Source organism: Scleropages formosus, chromosome 20 (genome assembly GCF_900964775.1).
Source record: "Scleropages formosus chromosome 20, fSclFor1.1, whole genome shotgun sequence".
NCBI classification, from domain to species: Eukaryota; Metazoa; Chordata; class Actinopteri; order Osteoglossiformes; family Osteoglossidae; genus Scleropages; species Scleropages formosus.
In genome coordinates, this window is record NC_041825.1 from 2,255,397 (window position 1) to 2,270,421 (window position 15,025).

At 45.3% G+C, this 15,025-nt stretch overlaps 1 protein-coding gene across 3 annotated transcripts in view; it reads left to right on the forward strand.

Annotated features, from left to right (window-relative positions):
• LOC108919818 (speckle-type POZ protein-like) overlaps nucleotides 1–15,025 on the forward strand; it is a 70,698-nt gene that overhangs the window by 40,768 nt on the left and 14,905 nt on the right. For all 3 annotated transcript variants that reach the window (XM_018728115.2, XM_018728123.2, XM_018728107.2), the window contains 3 exons: nucleotides 3,735–3,862; nucleotides 13,970–14,147; nucleotides 14,850–14,905. In XM_018728115.2, the coding sequence (XP_018583631.1) occupies nucleotides 3,735–3,862; nucleotides 13,970–14,147; nucleotides 14,850–14,905 (362 nt within the window). The remainder of the gene's footprint in view (nucleotides 1–3,734; nucleotides 3,863–13,969; nucleotides 14,148–14,849; nucleotides 14,906–15,025) is intronic.

Below are 15,025 nucleotides of genomic sequence, written 5' to 3' on the forward strand. Positions count from 1 at the left end.
AAGTTTTCCCAGCGTTCGCGCTCGACTTGAACTGATTAATTTGAGACGTGAAGATTACTGAAATTAATGAGATTATCGTGATGCATTATAGATGTATTACAACAGGTGTTGACCCGCATTCCCCCTTTTTATTGGCGCCGGCCCTTCAGTAAGACGACGACGGCTCCGACGGAGCAGGGACATTGGGGACATGCAGAGTTTATGGACAGAACATCGGTTCGTTCCACACCGGTCAGTGTCGGAGAAATGCAGTGTTTGTGTGTGTGACAGGTGTTGTGTGTTGGTGCTGTGCGCTCATGTAGCCTTGATCGGGGAATTCTCTTTGACTCTGCAGCACACTTTCGGAAACGTTTTGTGCCAGAGCTGCGCGCTGAATGAGTGATATTTTTACAGACAAATGGGTAGGTTGGATGATAAACACGCTCACGCCCCGGTGACCCACTGGTATTCAGCAGCATATCGTGTGACACGGGGCGCCGATAATATAGCCCACTCTTGGCTCCTGGGTTGACGGACACGTCAAGTGCTCAATAACAGCCCTTATAGCCTGGATATTAGATTGGATTGCCGGATGACTCACCCCTGTACCACGAAGAGGTGTCTGTCCCACGGTACACTGGCATCACGATACTGTTAGCATGAGAACGACGATCCCTTTTTTTGAATTTCTTTGGATCACATCATAAAAAAACAATTGATACCATGTGACCTTAAATAATCCTCTTTTTAATTTGGAAATGTTAATGCTTTGTTTGTGGTTACAGTCTCATTCGTTGACTTTTTCCGGTGAACACTTTAAATTGAGGCTAAATGTGATGTTTGTTTATGTTCAAAGGAAATTGGATTACATGAACTTTAGACAGAGCGATGCACTTTTTATCTGCTCTCTCTTTGTTTTTGTATCTGGGGCTTTGGGTTTTATTGTGCTGCCGTGGAGGGCAGGATTTAAATGATCTTTTTTGATTTCAGCATCATCACTCTGTTGTACAGCCCTGGTTACCTTTTGCCATTCCTTTGCCAGGAAGAATTTTATTTTCTCTCTTTATTCTCTTTTTCTTGGGAGGGGTGTGTGGCACAGAGAATTCCTCCGGTCGGGTTTCGAGTCACGGGTTTCAATGAGTCTGGCTCAGTCTGTGTACTTTGCATCTTCTCCCAGTGTTTGCATGACTTTTTTCTTTTTAAATTGCAATATTTAAAAATTATGATATCTGCTTTGAAATGCTCAGGACTTGTAGCACGTCTTTCTCACTTGTTGTAAATGTGCAGTGTAAAAGAGATTGTCAGAACTACCAAACGAGGCCGTTCTCATAATTACTGTAATTGCCTGTAACCCCTGTCTGCTGAGCTGTTTCTAACGTATCATTTACGAGAAATGAATAGTAAATGAAATGACACAAAGGTATTAGTAATGATATTGCCTTTCAAGGGAATTCTCTGTTTTATCGCTTCTTGTTTGAAATTGAGAGCAAGGCTTTTCTTTTACTTTTTCAGTTTTTTAGCAGTTTCTTTAAAACTTCTCTTGCTTCAGGGCTCATTATGGATGATAGTTTCATAAGATTTTCTTGTTTTTATTTATTACAGATTTTGCGTTCCAACACACACGTCAGAACACTGAGATGCACAGGAGAAGCCAGGCCCTACATTGCATCCGTGCAATAATTGTAATTGTTCACATGGGCTGGCATTTACCAATAAATAGTTTTCTGTTAGTTGGGCAGAAGATTATTTGCACTTGTACAGTTTTAAGGCAACATTGTCTTGTAAATTATCAGAAGAGATTTTTTTTATATTCATGTTTTCCTTTCTTGTTATCTTGTATGACTGGATATTTGGTATTCTGACATAATAGTTGAATTACCAGAATTGTATATGCGAATAAATAAACGTCCTTTAAATAATATAACAATGCGTATGTTATTAATGAATCATATTTATAAAATCGTCCATGCATACATACATTTAATAAGCACATTTGTATGCATTTTTAGTAATGCTTGTGTCTTTGTTACTTTACCGTAGTTACTGAGCTTTAATAATGGTGCAAGTATGCCAGAGGCCCCTTCTTCTGTATCCAATACATCCTGATTATTGCCTCCCCTCTGTGTAATTATAGTGATGACAGCTACAAACCCACAAAGATGTGTTGGGTTGAGGTAACAAATGACGCTGTCTGTTGATCAGGTGCACTTTCCGTTTTTTTTTTTTATTTATTTTTTTTTTTTTATAACTTTTACAAAATACAGAAATAACACTGCCCGTTTCCCCTCGCAGCCCTTCTCCATTTCCATGAACACACTTTTGGGGTTTTGGCAGTGAGCCGTTTCTAGTGCTTCAGCGCAGCCCTGGGGATCCCTCACCTGAGCCTCAGTAACCTGCTGCAGTGTGTGGCCCTGCCAAAGTCCCTTGGCGCTGCTGCTTCCTCTCCTTGTCCTCCTCCGCTCTGGCCCGGATTGCAGCGGGACGTCTGACCCACCCTGCCAGCGGCGCCGCAGCACAGCTCCAAGGATGAGGCCGTTTGAGGACACCGCCGTGGCATCAGAAACTCTGGATCACTGCTTTTATCCTCTACGGCGTTTTTTCCCCCCTCCCTTTGCGCACGAATGCTGTTACAAGGTCATAGTCCAGTCCCTGTGTTTAACACCGTGCAGGGACTGGACTCTGGCCTTTGAATGAGAGGCTCTGCTGCTCCCTGAACCATTCATACCCATGTCAAGGTCTCACTCTATAAAAAATATTTTTGGCTAGCACTGTTTATCATAAATGATGATCACTCATGCATGGTTGTTGGAGAGCTTTCACATTTGTGCCACTATTCCCTTGCAAAGGTCACTTTTATTAATTTGCGCATTTCTTTGCACTTATCGTCCGAGACATAAGGAGGGTTATTGGGTTTTGGTGTTGTTTCTTCTCACAGTTGCCAGTGAAAAGAAAGTGAATGCATGGCCACTCGGAAAAGCAGCGTGGGGAGGCGTCACTCCAGCTTAGTTGTATTTCTCTATCTTGAGGTCTGCCGACACTGCAGAGCAGTGAAGCACCTGTTTGCGACAGCGATTCTTGAAGGAGGACAGCATGAGGAAACCAGAGAGAGATACTGTGCTCATGAGGCGGTGTCAGAGCGCAGCCGGTTTTTGTTACTCTCCGACGCACCTCTGAAAGTTCTCGTGCAACTTGTCCTCTTCCTTAGCTGACATTTCTCTTCAAAGCGAATTGCAGTGTATTTATTCAGCTGGCTGATTGTCACTGGGGTATTTTAGGGGAAGGAGGTGGGATTCAAATCCAGTTTCTCTTTGAAGGCATCGTGTGTTGCAAGGACTTCGTGGTGATATAACGTTGCTGCAGCGCCAACGTGGCCTTGCAATGTATGTGTTTAGGATGTACCGGTGTGCCCACAAACAGGGTTGGTGGATTCAGCTGTGCTCAGATGGGTCTTTCTGTCATTGAGCCTTTGGCTCTTTCCCCCCACGGTCAAGTCAGCATGGACATCCAGGTGACACCTGAGCTACTGCATGACCCTTGAACATGTTTCAGAAAACGGCTGTTGGCATTTTATGATGATCATTTAACTGCCACTGTCCTGGATCATGGTCCACTGTAATCCACAAGGTTATTTGTTTATTAGACCTTCAGAAGTGTTACGTCTTCTATTGCTGGGCCTGATCCATCAGCACGGGCCGTCAGGAATGATCATCACATGTGACCGTGACGCATGTCTCTCCTTTCCTTTGGGTGTTCAGAAAGCCAGAGAGCCTACCGCTTCGTCCAGGGCAAAGACTGGGGCTTCAAGAAGTTCATCCGCCGGGACTTCCTGCTGGATGAGGCCAACGGGCTGCTCCCTGATGACAAGCTCACTTTGTTCTGCGAGGTAGGATACACTCAGATTGTGCCTCAATCTCTGCGTGTGTGTGCGCGTGCGTGTGCAAGTGTAAAACGTTATGTGACGGGCAATATGCATCATCGGATCATGTTTTTCTTCCACATGGAAATAAATACGACTTTATTCATTAATTTAGAGAATAAATCAGTATAATGAATTCTTATCGCATGAGTGCACAATTGTTCCTTCATTTACATAAGCCCAAGCTGCATCTTTAACGTTTTTGTACAGTCATACAAAATACTTTTTAATATAATTTGTTTTTCCATTTTAATTTTTTTCCCTGATGCATAATTCTTAAGAGCATCTCTACCACTCCAGTCTTAACGACATTCTGCTCATGCGCAATATTACATTTATTTATCACCTTTATTTATTTATTAGGTTATTAAAATGCCTGTTTCTGTTTGGCTGCTTTTAAAACGTTTTACCCACTAAATTAGGGTAAGGTAATGTGGGAAGGAAGCGTCTATCGTTTATGGCCTCTTTCAGAATTACATTTTCAAATGCTACCTAAAAACGGGAGCCTAGTGCCCCCCCAACACACACAAACACACACAGAGCTCCTCCCCATAAGCAACGCCTGTTTATGTGCAACTTCTCGATAGATGATCCTTACAGCGCCATCATCTGCCATCGTCACCACGGATGTTCTCGGAGCCCCAAAGCACATGGTGTTGGTGCCCATCGGAGGCGCGATCGGATTAGTGAAAGGCCATAATTCTGTCGGTCGTTGTCGGGGGCTGGGGGACGGACACATATTACCTGTGAGCGTTTCAACTGCCATGGTGCATCCTGAGTCTGCATGGATGGCATCTTTATTATTGTCTCGATGGAAAAAGATTTCTGATGCAGAGGATCGAAAGCCAAGGTTTAACCTCCCACAGTTCACTTGACAAAAGTGCTGTTAAACGTGGATACAGTTGAAAAGCTGTACAAAAGCTCTGCTTTTGAACTGTACTCACGTTTAATAGCACTTTCGTGAAGTGAACTGCGGGAGGTTAAACTTTAGATATGCTAATTTCCTTATGTTATGCATGCACCCATAAATGTTTAAAAAGTGCGGCGGCTCTTTAAAATAATTATAATTAACCCGGAGGGGATGGAAGAGGGTCGTCTCAAAATTCTCAGGGATGAGACCCAGTCGCTTAAAAGTCAAAGTCAGTCTGCGGTCGAACATGCTGCTTTCAGTGATACTGGTGGGATCTGAAAGGGAGGGTGCGAGTGCGGGTGCTTCCACCCACAAAGAGGTTTCAGCAGGTTCTGCCAGTTGTTCCTCTGCGGGTTCGAGGCGGTTCAGCACATGGCTGTGGCAGACGGTTCCTCTCCGTCTCCTCGGCTTTTCTCCGTCAGGTCTGGCCGCAGCCGACCAACTTGCAGCTGGTAGTGTAGTGGTATAACCTTTCGTCCCAAAGGTTGAAGGTTCAAATCCCACCTGCTGCTGTCGTACCCTTGAGCAAGGTACTTGCCCTAAATTGCTCCAGTAAAATTACCTGGCTATATTGGGTAAATAAGTGTAATTAGACTAATGTTGTAAGTTGCTTTAGGGAAAAGTGTCAGATAATGTAATAAATGTAAATGTGAGCGCTCATCCGTCTTAGCACCTGATGACAAACTGTGCTGCGATACACGTGTGACTGTTTGGGTGGATGTCACACACCAGTCTTTGAGAAATACCATGTTTTATGCTGGGTTATTACTGTACAGGGCAGAGCACTGTAGGATTTCTAACTGTGAACAGTTTATGTAAATGTGTCTTACATGCAGCTGCTAATGGAGGCCTTTTATTGCTGTAGCCATGGTGGCTGAATAGCAAATTATTTAAATTTCCTATTTTAATTTGTTTTTTTTTTTTTTTTTTTTTTTTTTTATTTTATTTAGAACTGTATTACCGTAAAGAATGTTTACTGAAAGTAAATAAAATGAAAAAGTTTGCAAACGTGTTTGTGTATAATTTTGCGTTGAGGATGGATTTGATGGGACCCGAATCCTCGGTGACAGGCAGCGATGCAGGGCGAGGACGGCAGGGCTCACACATTTATACAGTTTTAATGGTCGGCGCAGGCGCCCTTCTCCATTTGGCCTTTCGCCGTGCGTGTCTGTGCAAGTCTTAACTCCTGTTGTAAAATTGTTTCAAATTATTTTTTTTTTACTGGAGAAAATGACAAAAGTATTCTTTATTGAGACTGAAAAACAGTCAATAGGGAAAACACTAGGAAAATTTTCTCTTAGGGTGAATATTTACAGACTTAAGAAGGTGGTCATTTGATAGAATGGGTCAGCAGGTGGAGTAGCAGTTAGAACTGTCGCCTTCTCGTAAGACATGGGTTTGAATCCCTGCTCCTGCTGTTGTATCGCTGAGCATGGTACTTACCCTGAACTTCTCCAGTAAAAAGAATGTATGTATGTAGAGTTAGTTTATAGATCTTCCACTGTAAATAACTTTCACTTTTAGTCACAGGTTGTGCAAATTGAATTAATAATAATAATAAACAATGGCTGTGTACATGTGGGTCTGATTAGATGAGCATGGAGGCTCTTCGTGACCAAGCTGTGTTCTCGGTATACACACGTCTGTTTCCCTCCTCCGCTGCCGTGATACTTTTGAGGTTTGTGATGTTTAATTTGCCTTTCAAAAGGCAGTTAGAGGAGAGTGTCGCCATAACAGAAGCAACTGCAGGGTAATGCTGTGATGGGAGCGTCTGTAGGACCCTCTTCAGTCATGCTGCTCTGTGTTTATGATCCAGCGCACTTCATGGCGGCGGATATTTCTGTCATTTCAGGCAGCAGTAGTTAAACTGCACCGAGCGGAGCCCCGGGGTTCTTAGTCCAGTTAAGGCTTCTCTGCTCCGTCTTAGCGCTGAGCAATATGAGGCACTTAGCGGTGTCTCGGGGGACGTGACGCCGTGTCATGTAGGAAGCGGGCAAACAAGGCCGGCGCTCTGTCTGTGCCAGAGTCCCCGGACACCCGGAGCTGTTTAATGAGGAGATTGTTCCCATTAAAGGGCCTGCGCTGGCTGTCATTACGAGATGGCTTGTTCAAAGGAAACCCTTTTTTCCCTTTCCCAGACACCGAAGTCACTGTGTAGAGCGAGAGGGCTAGCGGAGAGAGAGTGCGAGGAGCACGGTGAGAAGTGCCCCACCTTCTTTGCCCTCGCTTTGCTGCCCCGAGATGGTCCGACGGGAGACCGTCGTGACTCTTCGCTTGCCGTCCATCTCTATGAGGCGCCGCTGATTAAAGTCTGGGAAATTAAGCCATTTTGACTCGTTTATTTGTGTTTTGTTCATTTGTTTTCTTTTCAAAGAAAACTCTCCTACCCCCCCCCCCCGTTCCTTTTTCCGTCTCGCTCTTGAGAATCATTTGCCTCCAATCCCCATCGGCCCTCTCGGTTCATTTGCGCGTTATTGGCACAGCAGAACCTGTGCTGCCGAGTGTCTAATTTGCGCAGCGTTTGGGTTAGTAACGTAATAATGAGGAAAGAGAAAAAGAGTAGAAAACAAGTAGTTGTGAGATGTGTAAGGTCTCCTCTTCCCCTCCCGTGTTTGCCTCCAAATGGTGCCCAGCAGGGGAACGGCTCCTGTGGAATAAATTAGCTCTTTGCTGATGTTCAGCTTTTTTTCGCCCCCTTTTTCCGCTGTTTCTCTTTTTCTCTTTCTTTTTAAGCATTTTACTCGTGACAGCGCCCATCCTTTACAGGGCTGCGCCATATGCCGCGTGCCCATCTCGGAGACCGCCGCAGCTGGTCCTCGTTTGTTTTTGTTTTTCGATGCTGGCACGAGGCCAACCCGGTTCGGGCGGAAGGGAAATGGAGAGGGAGGCCGAGAGCTTCTGGAAAACGTTGGTTTCCTTGCTGCAAAATGGTGGGCCGCTGTTGGAGGAGCCGGCGATCCAAAGGACAAGGCTGTGGTGTGCCTTCCTGTGGGGATGCAGCTAAACGTATGGTCAGGTGGGCTTGGAACTGGTGGGGGAAAACATAGTGATTTGGCAGATAGGACAAAGTGCCCACGGTAAGTGTGTGTTAATGACCCTGGAAAAAAAGACTGCTTAATAGAAGTTAAACATCTCCGCACGCATTGCTGCCTGCCTGTCGGACATCTCTTCACGGATGTATGATCACCATCTCCAACTCAACCTCTCCCAAACGGAGATTCTTTACCTCCCAGCTGACCTATCCTCCTGTCACGACCTCTCGATCAAACTGGACAACTCACTCATTTCGCCTAGCTCCTTCGCTAAGAGTCTGAGAGTAACGATTGATGCGAGTCTGTCATTCTCTCAACATATCGAAGCCACAACCCGGTCCTGCAGATACATCTTGCATAATATTCGTAGGATCCGTCCCTACGTCACTACTGACTCCGCCCAACTACTTGTCCAGGCCATGGTGACTTCCCGTCTGGATACTGCAACTCTCTCCTATGTGGCCATCCTGCTACTGCCATCAAACCTCTGCAGCTTCTTCAGAATGCTGCTGCACGAGTTGTGTTTGATTTGCCGAAGCGCTCCCATGCATCTCCTCTACTCATTTCTCTGCACTGGCTTCCTATAGCTGCCCGAATCAAATTCAGAACCCTGGTTACTGTGTACAAATGCATCAATAGAACTGCTCCCAGCTATTTACAAGACTTGATCAACCGCTACACCCCAGCCAGGCCCCTTCGCTCATCTACTTCTGCTCGCTTGGTGGTCCCGCGCACGAAAGGCAAAGCTCGAAGGTTCTCGGTTCTGGGTCCGTTGTGGTGGAATGACCTTCCCCTGTCACTCAGAACTGCGGAAACTCTGTCTATTTTCAAGAAGGGTCTGAAAACTCACCTTTTCCGGATCCGCTTTGCCCGAGATCTCTCCAGCTCATCTATGGTGTAACTGTTCACGCAACGTAACTCCAGAAGCATCTCCAGATACAACCTTTATTCAGCCACTACTCTGGCATTGTACTTGCTTATTTGTGTGTCTTATAATATTTTAAAAAAAAAATAAATAAATAAAAATTTGTGGGAGGGTATCGGGATTTGTCTGTCCCGTGTCTTATCCACCTACTTGAACGATGAATCTCGGTGCAGCAAGTGGTAGGGAACAAACTAGGTTTGCTTGAGACTTTCATGTCTGCAGCTATGTCTCCTTCTCTTAATGCAATGCATAAATTGTACTTTTGTGGAGATGTACGTTGCTTTGGACAAAAGCGTCTGCTAAATGAATAAATGTAAATGTAAATGCAGGCATGATGTCACGAGGAGGAGGCGTTGCCTGCAAGTTCCACTGGTCTCTTGAAACTGCACGGAAGAGACACTTGTCAACGTGTTGGTTTTAGCGCTAAATTCCTTTTTACCCCTTTGTTTATTACAGCTGATGCTGAGCTGTAGAATGCAGGGAGTTTAAAATGTAACTCGAGAACCATCCGTGTTTTGAAAGGGGTTTATTTCAAATTGTACAACTAGAATCGTTATTGACAGCGTGTCACACTTCTGCTTTATATGAACAGATATCTCAGCCCATTTGTGACTGTCCACAGCTTGGTTGAAGTTATGTGCTGTACAAGTGGCTTTGAATACAGTTGTGTTGTCTGAGTGTATAATATTGCAGATTAAAGTACATGACAGAACTGCTGATCAGTGGGCCGTATTCAAGTTACATACCTATAAATGTGTACATATAAACATGATGTAAAACTGTCCAATCGGGAACTCTGTTAACTTTTGGAGGCAAAATCAGCAAAATGAAAAGGATGCAGGGCTCTAAATGAAGTATGAAATATTCACTCTTGATAGACCCTGAGCGCTGGTCGTGGCCGTGCACCACACGACTGAGGAACGGGGCCGAGAGCCGCCCGTTTTCACGTTTCCACGTTCGCCTCCCCACCTGGTGTTAATTGTTTCAGTCAATAGGAGCACGCAGCAGCTGGCAGGAGGAGTCCGAGAACGGGAGCGGGAATGAGCTGTTTACTGTGTCGCTCCTCCGGCTCGCTTTGACGAGGGAAAGTCATGCATTATAAAAAGCTGGTGATGAGTTTTTCGCAGGGGACCGCCACCGAGTTAAAAGATCATGGCTCTATTAATTCAGCCTGGGCAGAGCAGGCATGAACATACTAAAGGCTGATTGAAAAACCCACCAGGCCTGAAAAATATTGGAGAAATGCGATAGACCAGCAGGGTGGTAATTTGTGAGAACTTAATGAACTTTTTATTTAATTATTTTTGCAGACATTCACAGTATCGTAAAAAAAAAACAATCTATGTGAATAAATGAAGAAAATGACATTCATAACTGAATGAAGAGCACGCCAGCATTTTTATTTCTTAGTTTTTTGGCCAGTGAATAGGTAATGTTGGGTGACCTTTTCTTCCTAAAGGTTCCTAAAGGAGCACCAACAAACAGGGTGAGGACTGGATGCAGAAGACAGTAGATTTCCCCTCTGGCCCTGGTGGTCATGCATCTTCTGGGGAGTCACAGCTTCAGCTGGTCCTCCTTTCTTCTTATCCGTCCCTTATGTGATTTTCATCCAGAAATGTATGATTTTAAAAGATATAAACGATTTCTATAAATCAGTGCACTGGTTTCTCAGCTTACAAACATATGGGATCAGGCATCTGTTTGAAGCTTGATTTGTTTGTATATATGGCTACAATGCAACATTCAATAAAAGTTTAATAATATAGACTTTCCTCTTTTTTTTTAATTTTTTTAAAAGCTCAAATAAAGCTATTCTGAATTCAAGTTTCAGTAAAAAATTCTGCTGTTTGTCCTATCGGTTCCAGGCCTGTCAGGGAATACTGTGAATGGAACTCCAGTTCGTTGCATGACTTCCCCCCCCTGCCTGCCTTTCATTGACTTGAAAACAACCTGGGCAAAATTTCTCAGTATCTGCCCCTTTGCTTCATTATCTATACAATCAATAAAAGCATAATAATAGAGATATCCCTCAGTTTATTTGCTAAATATATACTGTAAAAGTCTTGGATATAGCTATAGTAAATGAATAGACTTTAACACTTACTCACTTTGAGCTACATTAAAATTAAAACTAATTTAAAATGATAGAAAATAAAATACAGCCTTCTCGTCACAAATCCCATGTTGACCAGTTCATTTCATTAACATATGCAGTCTTACTCATGTCATTATTGATCAGACACTCAAACACCAGATGGAAGCTGTCAACACTGGAGGCCAGTTAAATTAGTCTGGCGTTGCACTCCTGCTCTGTTTTGGTGTGTTTTACTGTCAAAATACATGTGACGTTTGCGCTGCAGCAAGTTTTTGAACATGGATAATTGGAGAGAAAAGACAGTTACATAAAGAGGACTTGTATCTTTGAAAATTCCTAACTGGAACATTGATAACGCGATGACACAGCAAACCTATGTTGTTTTATGAGTGTTAAAAGACAGATATTCTCGCTGTTTTTTACCAGGTTCTTTGAGTCTTGTTGAGACTTCAAGAAGATATGGCTATAGGTGGAATGCACATGGTTTGATGGAGCAATAAAGCAGTTCATAAAAGCAGCGCAGGAAGGTTTGCGCCCCCTGGATTTTTTCCAGTAGATGTAGGAAATTTTCATAGACATTTTTGCTCATTTCCCATCTTCACCTGGAAAACATTGGATGTGAATTTTTTACCCCCCCCCCCCACGATACAGACATCCCAGTAAGTTCACCGGCGTGTACCAATTTGTGTTCTTCACTTTAAATTAAAAAAGTTTCTACAAATGAGCCACCTCTCACCATGATCAGGTGGTGCTGTACTTTTCGAATGTTTACTTTTTATTGATACGGCCCAACTCTTTTTCCCGTGAAGCTTACAAAGGTGGTTGTGTAGCATGACTTCTTTATCAGTTCACTTGGGAAGGTATACACCAGAGCAATTTAAGAAGTACTTCTCTCTGGTGTTTGAATGGGGGAAAATTGCATTTTTTATTTGCTTCTTATTACGGGTGACAGATGAAGTATCACTAACATTCGTGGAGCCGAAGCGGAATTGGCCCTCAAAGCAGAGTCATATTTTTGTCGTGTGCCAGGAAGAGGGATGCTGGCTAATCCTGTCAGTGCTGCCACTCCTCGCTCTAGAGACAGATAAGGGCTTTAAAACTGAGCCACCTCAAGCAGGAAACGTTAGCGCGTTCCATCATCGCACGCAAGTAAACCCTTCAGACTAGACACACCTGTGTCTGCCTCCTCGTCTGATAATCCCAGCATCCGAATCTGTGATAGAGCAGCGCTCTTACTTTGATCTGCGCGGCTTTTCATAGGACTGGAGCTCTCTCGACACCTTCCCCAGCCTTGTCTGAAAGGCGGCTACCCAAACCGCCCTGCAGGACATGTCCCGTAGCCAGCTGGCATGGGGCGGTTGTGTCCACGCACGTGTGCTCCTGCAGCGAGGTAAGCGCCGATGAAAAGAACAGGCTGCAGAGTCGGCCTTGCGCGGCTCTGCCTGGGAAACTGGGTCCAAAAACAAATTGGGTAAACCGCTCCAGATAGGTTTGCCGCTTTGACGCCAATAGATGGTGGAACTTTAAACATCGTCGGCAGCTTCCACAGAGTATCAAAATATTGAAATGATTGGTTTCCTTCTTGGGGGTGCGGTGGCGCAGTGGGTTGGACCGCAGTCCTGCTCTCCGATGGGTCTGGGGTTCAAGTCCTGCTTGGGGTTCCTTGCGGTGGACTGGCGTCCCGTCCTGGGTGTATCCCCTCCCCCTCTGGCCTTCCGCCCTGTGTTGCTGGGTAGGCTCCGGTTCCCCGTGACCCCGTAAGGGACGAGCGGTTCTGAAAATGTGTGTGTGTGTGTGTGTGGTTTCCTTCTTAAGTGTGTGAAGTTCACTGCACAAAAACTTCATTAGTTTAAGTACATAGAGGCAGGTTTTATGCAGAGTTTCCCCTTTGGGCCTCTAGATATAGGATTTTGTGTGAGAGGTTGTCTTCGTCCCTTCATCTCTTTGTTTCTCCAACATTTCAGCTTACTGCAGCATTGTGCTTCCTTACCTTGAGCCTTCCTTTTCTTTTTCTTCCAAAGCTTTTCACGGGAGTCTTGCCTCCTTAGGGATATCCTTCCTGGTCTTCTGATGTTCCTCGAGGGCCATTTGGTGACCTTTGCTGTCCACTTGATGTCTCCTCTTTAGTGAAGTTAGTCTCCCTATTTGCCGAAGGCTCATGTATGTTGAGCTTCGCTCTCTCCTTGAAGTGATCTCTGTTTGTCCGCCGGTGCTCGGGTGACATTTTCCTACAGTTGCGATGAGTGAGCGGTGTGGAGCCTCTGGCCTCCCGACCCTGAGTCCAGACACGCGGCAGATGGGCCGTACCATAACCGAACGGATTTGCGCCTTTTTGATGATACTCGGATGCGAAGGGACACCCGTGTCCTTCCTTGACATGTTTCAGGGCCCTGGTGGGAGAAGAGGCAGCAGCAGGTAGGCAGCTGGTACTGGCATTACGGGAAATTAAAGTCAATTACGCGCACGCATAAACACGCACACGCCTCCGTTGCTCCACGCACATGCCCATATGCTGTGCTCGCTGAGGTGGCTTCCATGGGAGACCATCTCACAGATGCTTACCTCCACACTAGGTTCTCCTCTCCTCCCCTCCCTCTCTGCTCAGCCTACTCCTCTCCATCTATGCTCTTCTTTTTGTTTTTCCTCCCACCCTGCTCCACCTGTGTGCAGTGAGAGCAGTTTCCTCACCTTCGGTCCTCCCCACGAGAAGCGACGCGGAAAGCTGATGGCGCTCCTTTGTGGGAAGCGTCTTTGGTAGAGTACAGGTCCCTTGAAGTGCCGCAGGGGCAAAGAGTGGAATCTTGTTGGGATTGAGCAGCTCACGGCCGCTGCGGTCAAGGGGTAACGGCACACGTGGGAAACGCAGAAAGCATCTGGCTGTTTAGTGGGCAGACTCTGCACTGAGGATCTTGGATCAATAATCATTTAACAACCCATATGGCCCTAATATGTCTTGCTCAATAACCTGCCTTATTATGTGCAAGTTGTATGAGGCTTTTAATTTTACCCAGCCAGTTAGCTCATCGCACTACTTCACAAAGTAAGGTTGTATATACCGTGTTTTTACATGGAAGTGATGAACTAATCGATTGCCTGCGTCTCTTAATTGCAGGTGAGCGTTGTCCAGGACTCTGTGAACATCTCAGGCCAGAACACCATGAACATGGTGAAGGTGCCCGACTGCCGTCTGGCCGACGAGCTGGGTGGCCTTTGGGAGAACTCGCGCTTCACTGACTGCTCCCTCTGTGTGGCAGGGCAGGAGTTCCAGGCCCACAAGGCCATTCTGGCAGGTAGGTTGACCGCTGTGAACCCGTCACCATTGCAGCCATTGGGCCCTCACACAGTGGCACTGTGCAGGAAGTCAGAAATGTTCCACTTCCTGTACATCTCTGTGTCTGTGTGTGGTGCCGGTGCGTCACGGCTCAGTCTCTGTAGAGTTTGTGTCCTTCCCATGTTTCACGTGTTTCCTCTGAGTGCTCTGGTTTCCTTCCACAGTCTGAAGATATGTTTCAGGTGAATTAATTGATGATTCAGGCTGTAGAGAGTATGTGTCAGTGTGTGGGTGAATGATTAGGGGTTTACTGCAGTGTCCAATGCTGTAAGTCAACTTGAATAAAGGTGTCGGCTGAATACTAGTTAATAATCCTTGTTCTTTGGTTTGGCGGTAAGTACCCCCTGAATACATTTAAGTGGAAGATAGACAAATATGCTAAGAACAGATGTTTTAAATGTTTGTATATTCCAGGAAGACTCAGTCCGTTTTTTTGTTGAGACTGCCATAATCTTATATTTAACCCAAACATTTTCCCAGTATTTTTCCTCTCTCACTCGTTGTATTACAGTGGTATGTTTATTGGAGAAGGCAGTAAACGTGTCTATGCTCGGCTAATGAGGGTCGACATCACGACACAAAAGGGATCATGCCAAGCAAATAGTGCTGTTGTATGTTGAAATATTACAGGCCTTATTTATGTGTTTTCTCTGTGTCGCAGCGCGCTCCCCCGTGTTCAGCGCCATGTTTGAACATGAGATGGAGGAGAGTAAGAAGGTGAGTCTCCTGCTGTTTTCCGTCAGCACTGCGGCCGACATACACATCGCCGCCCCATCCTCACACCCCAATGACGGAGAAATGGCCGGATGCTGAGATGGTGTCTAGATGAGCCGCCGC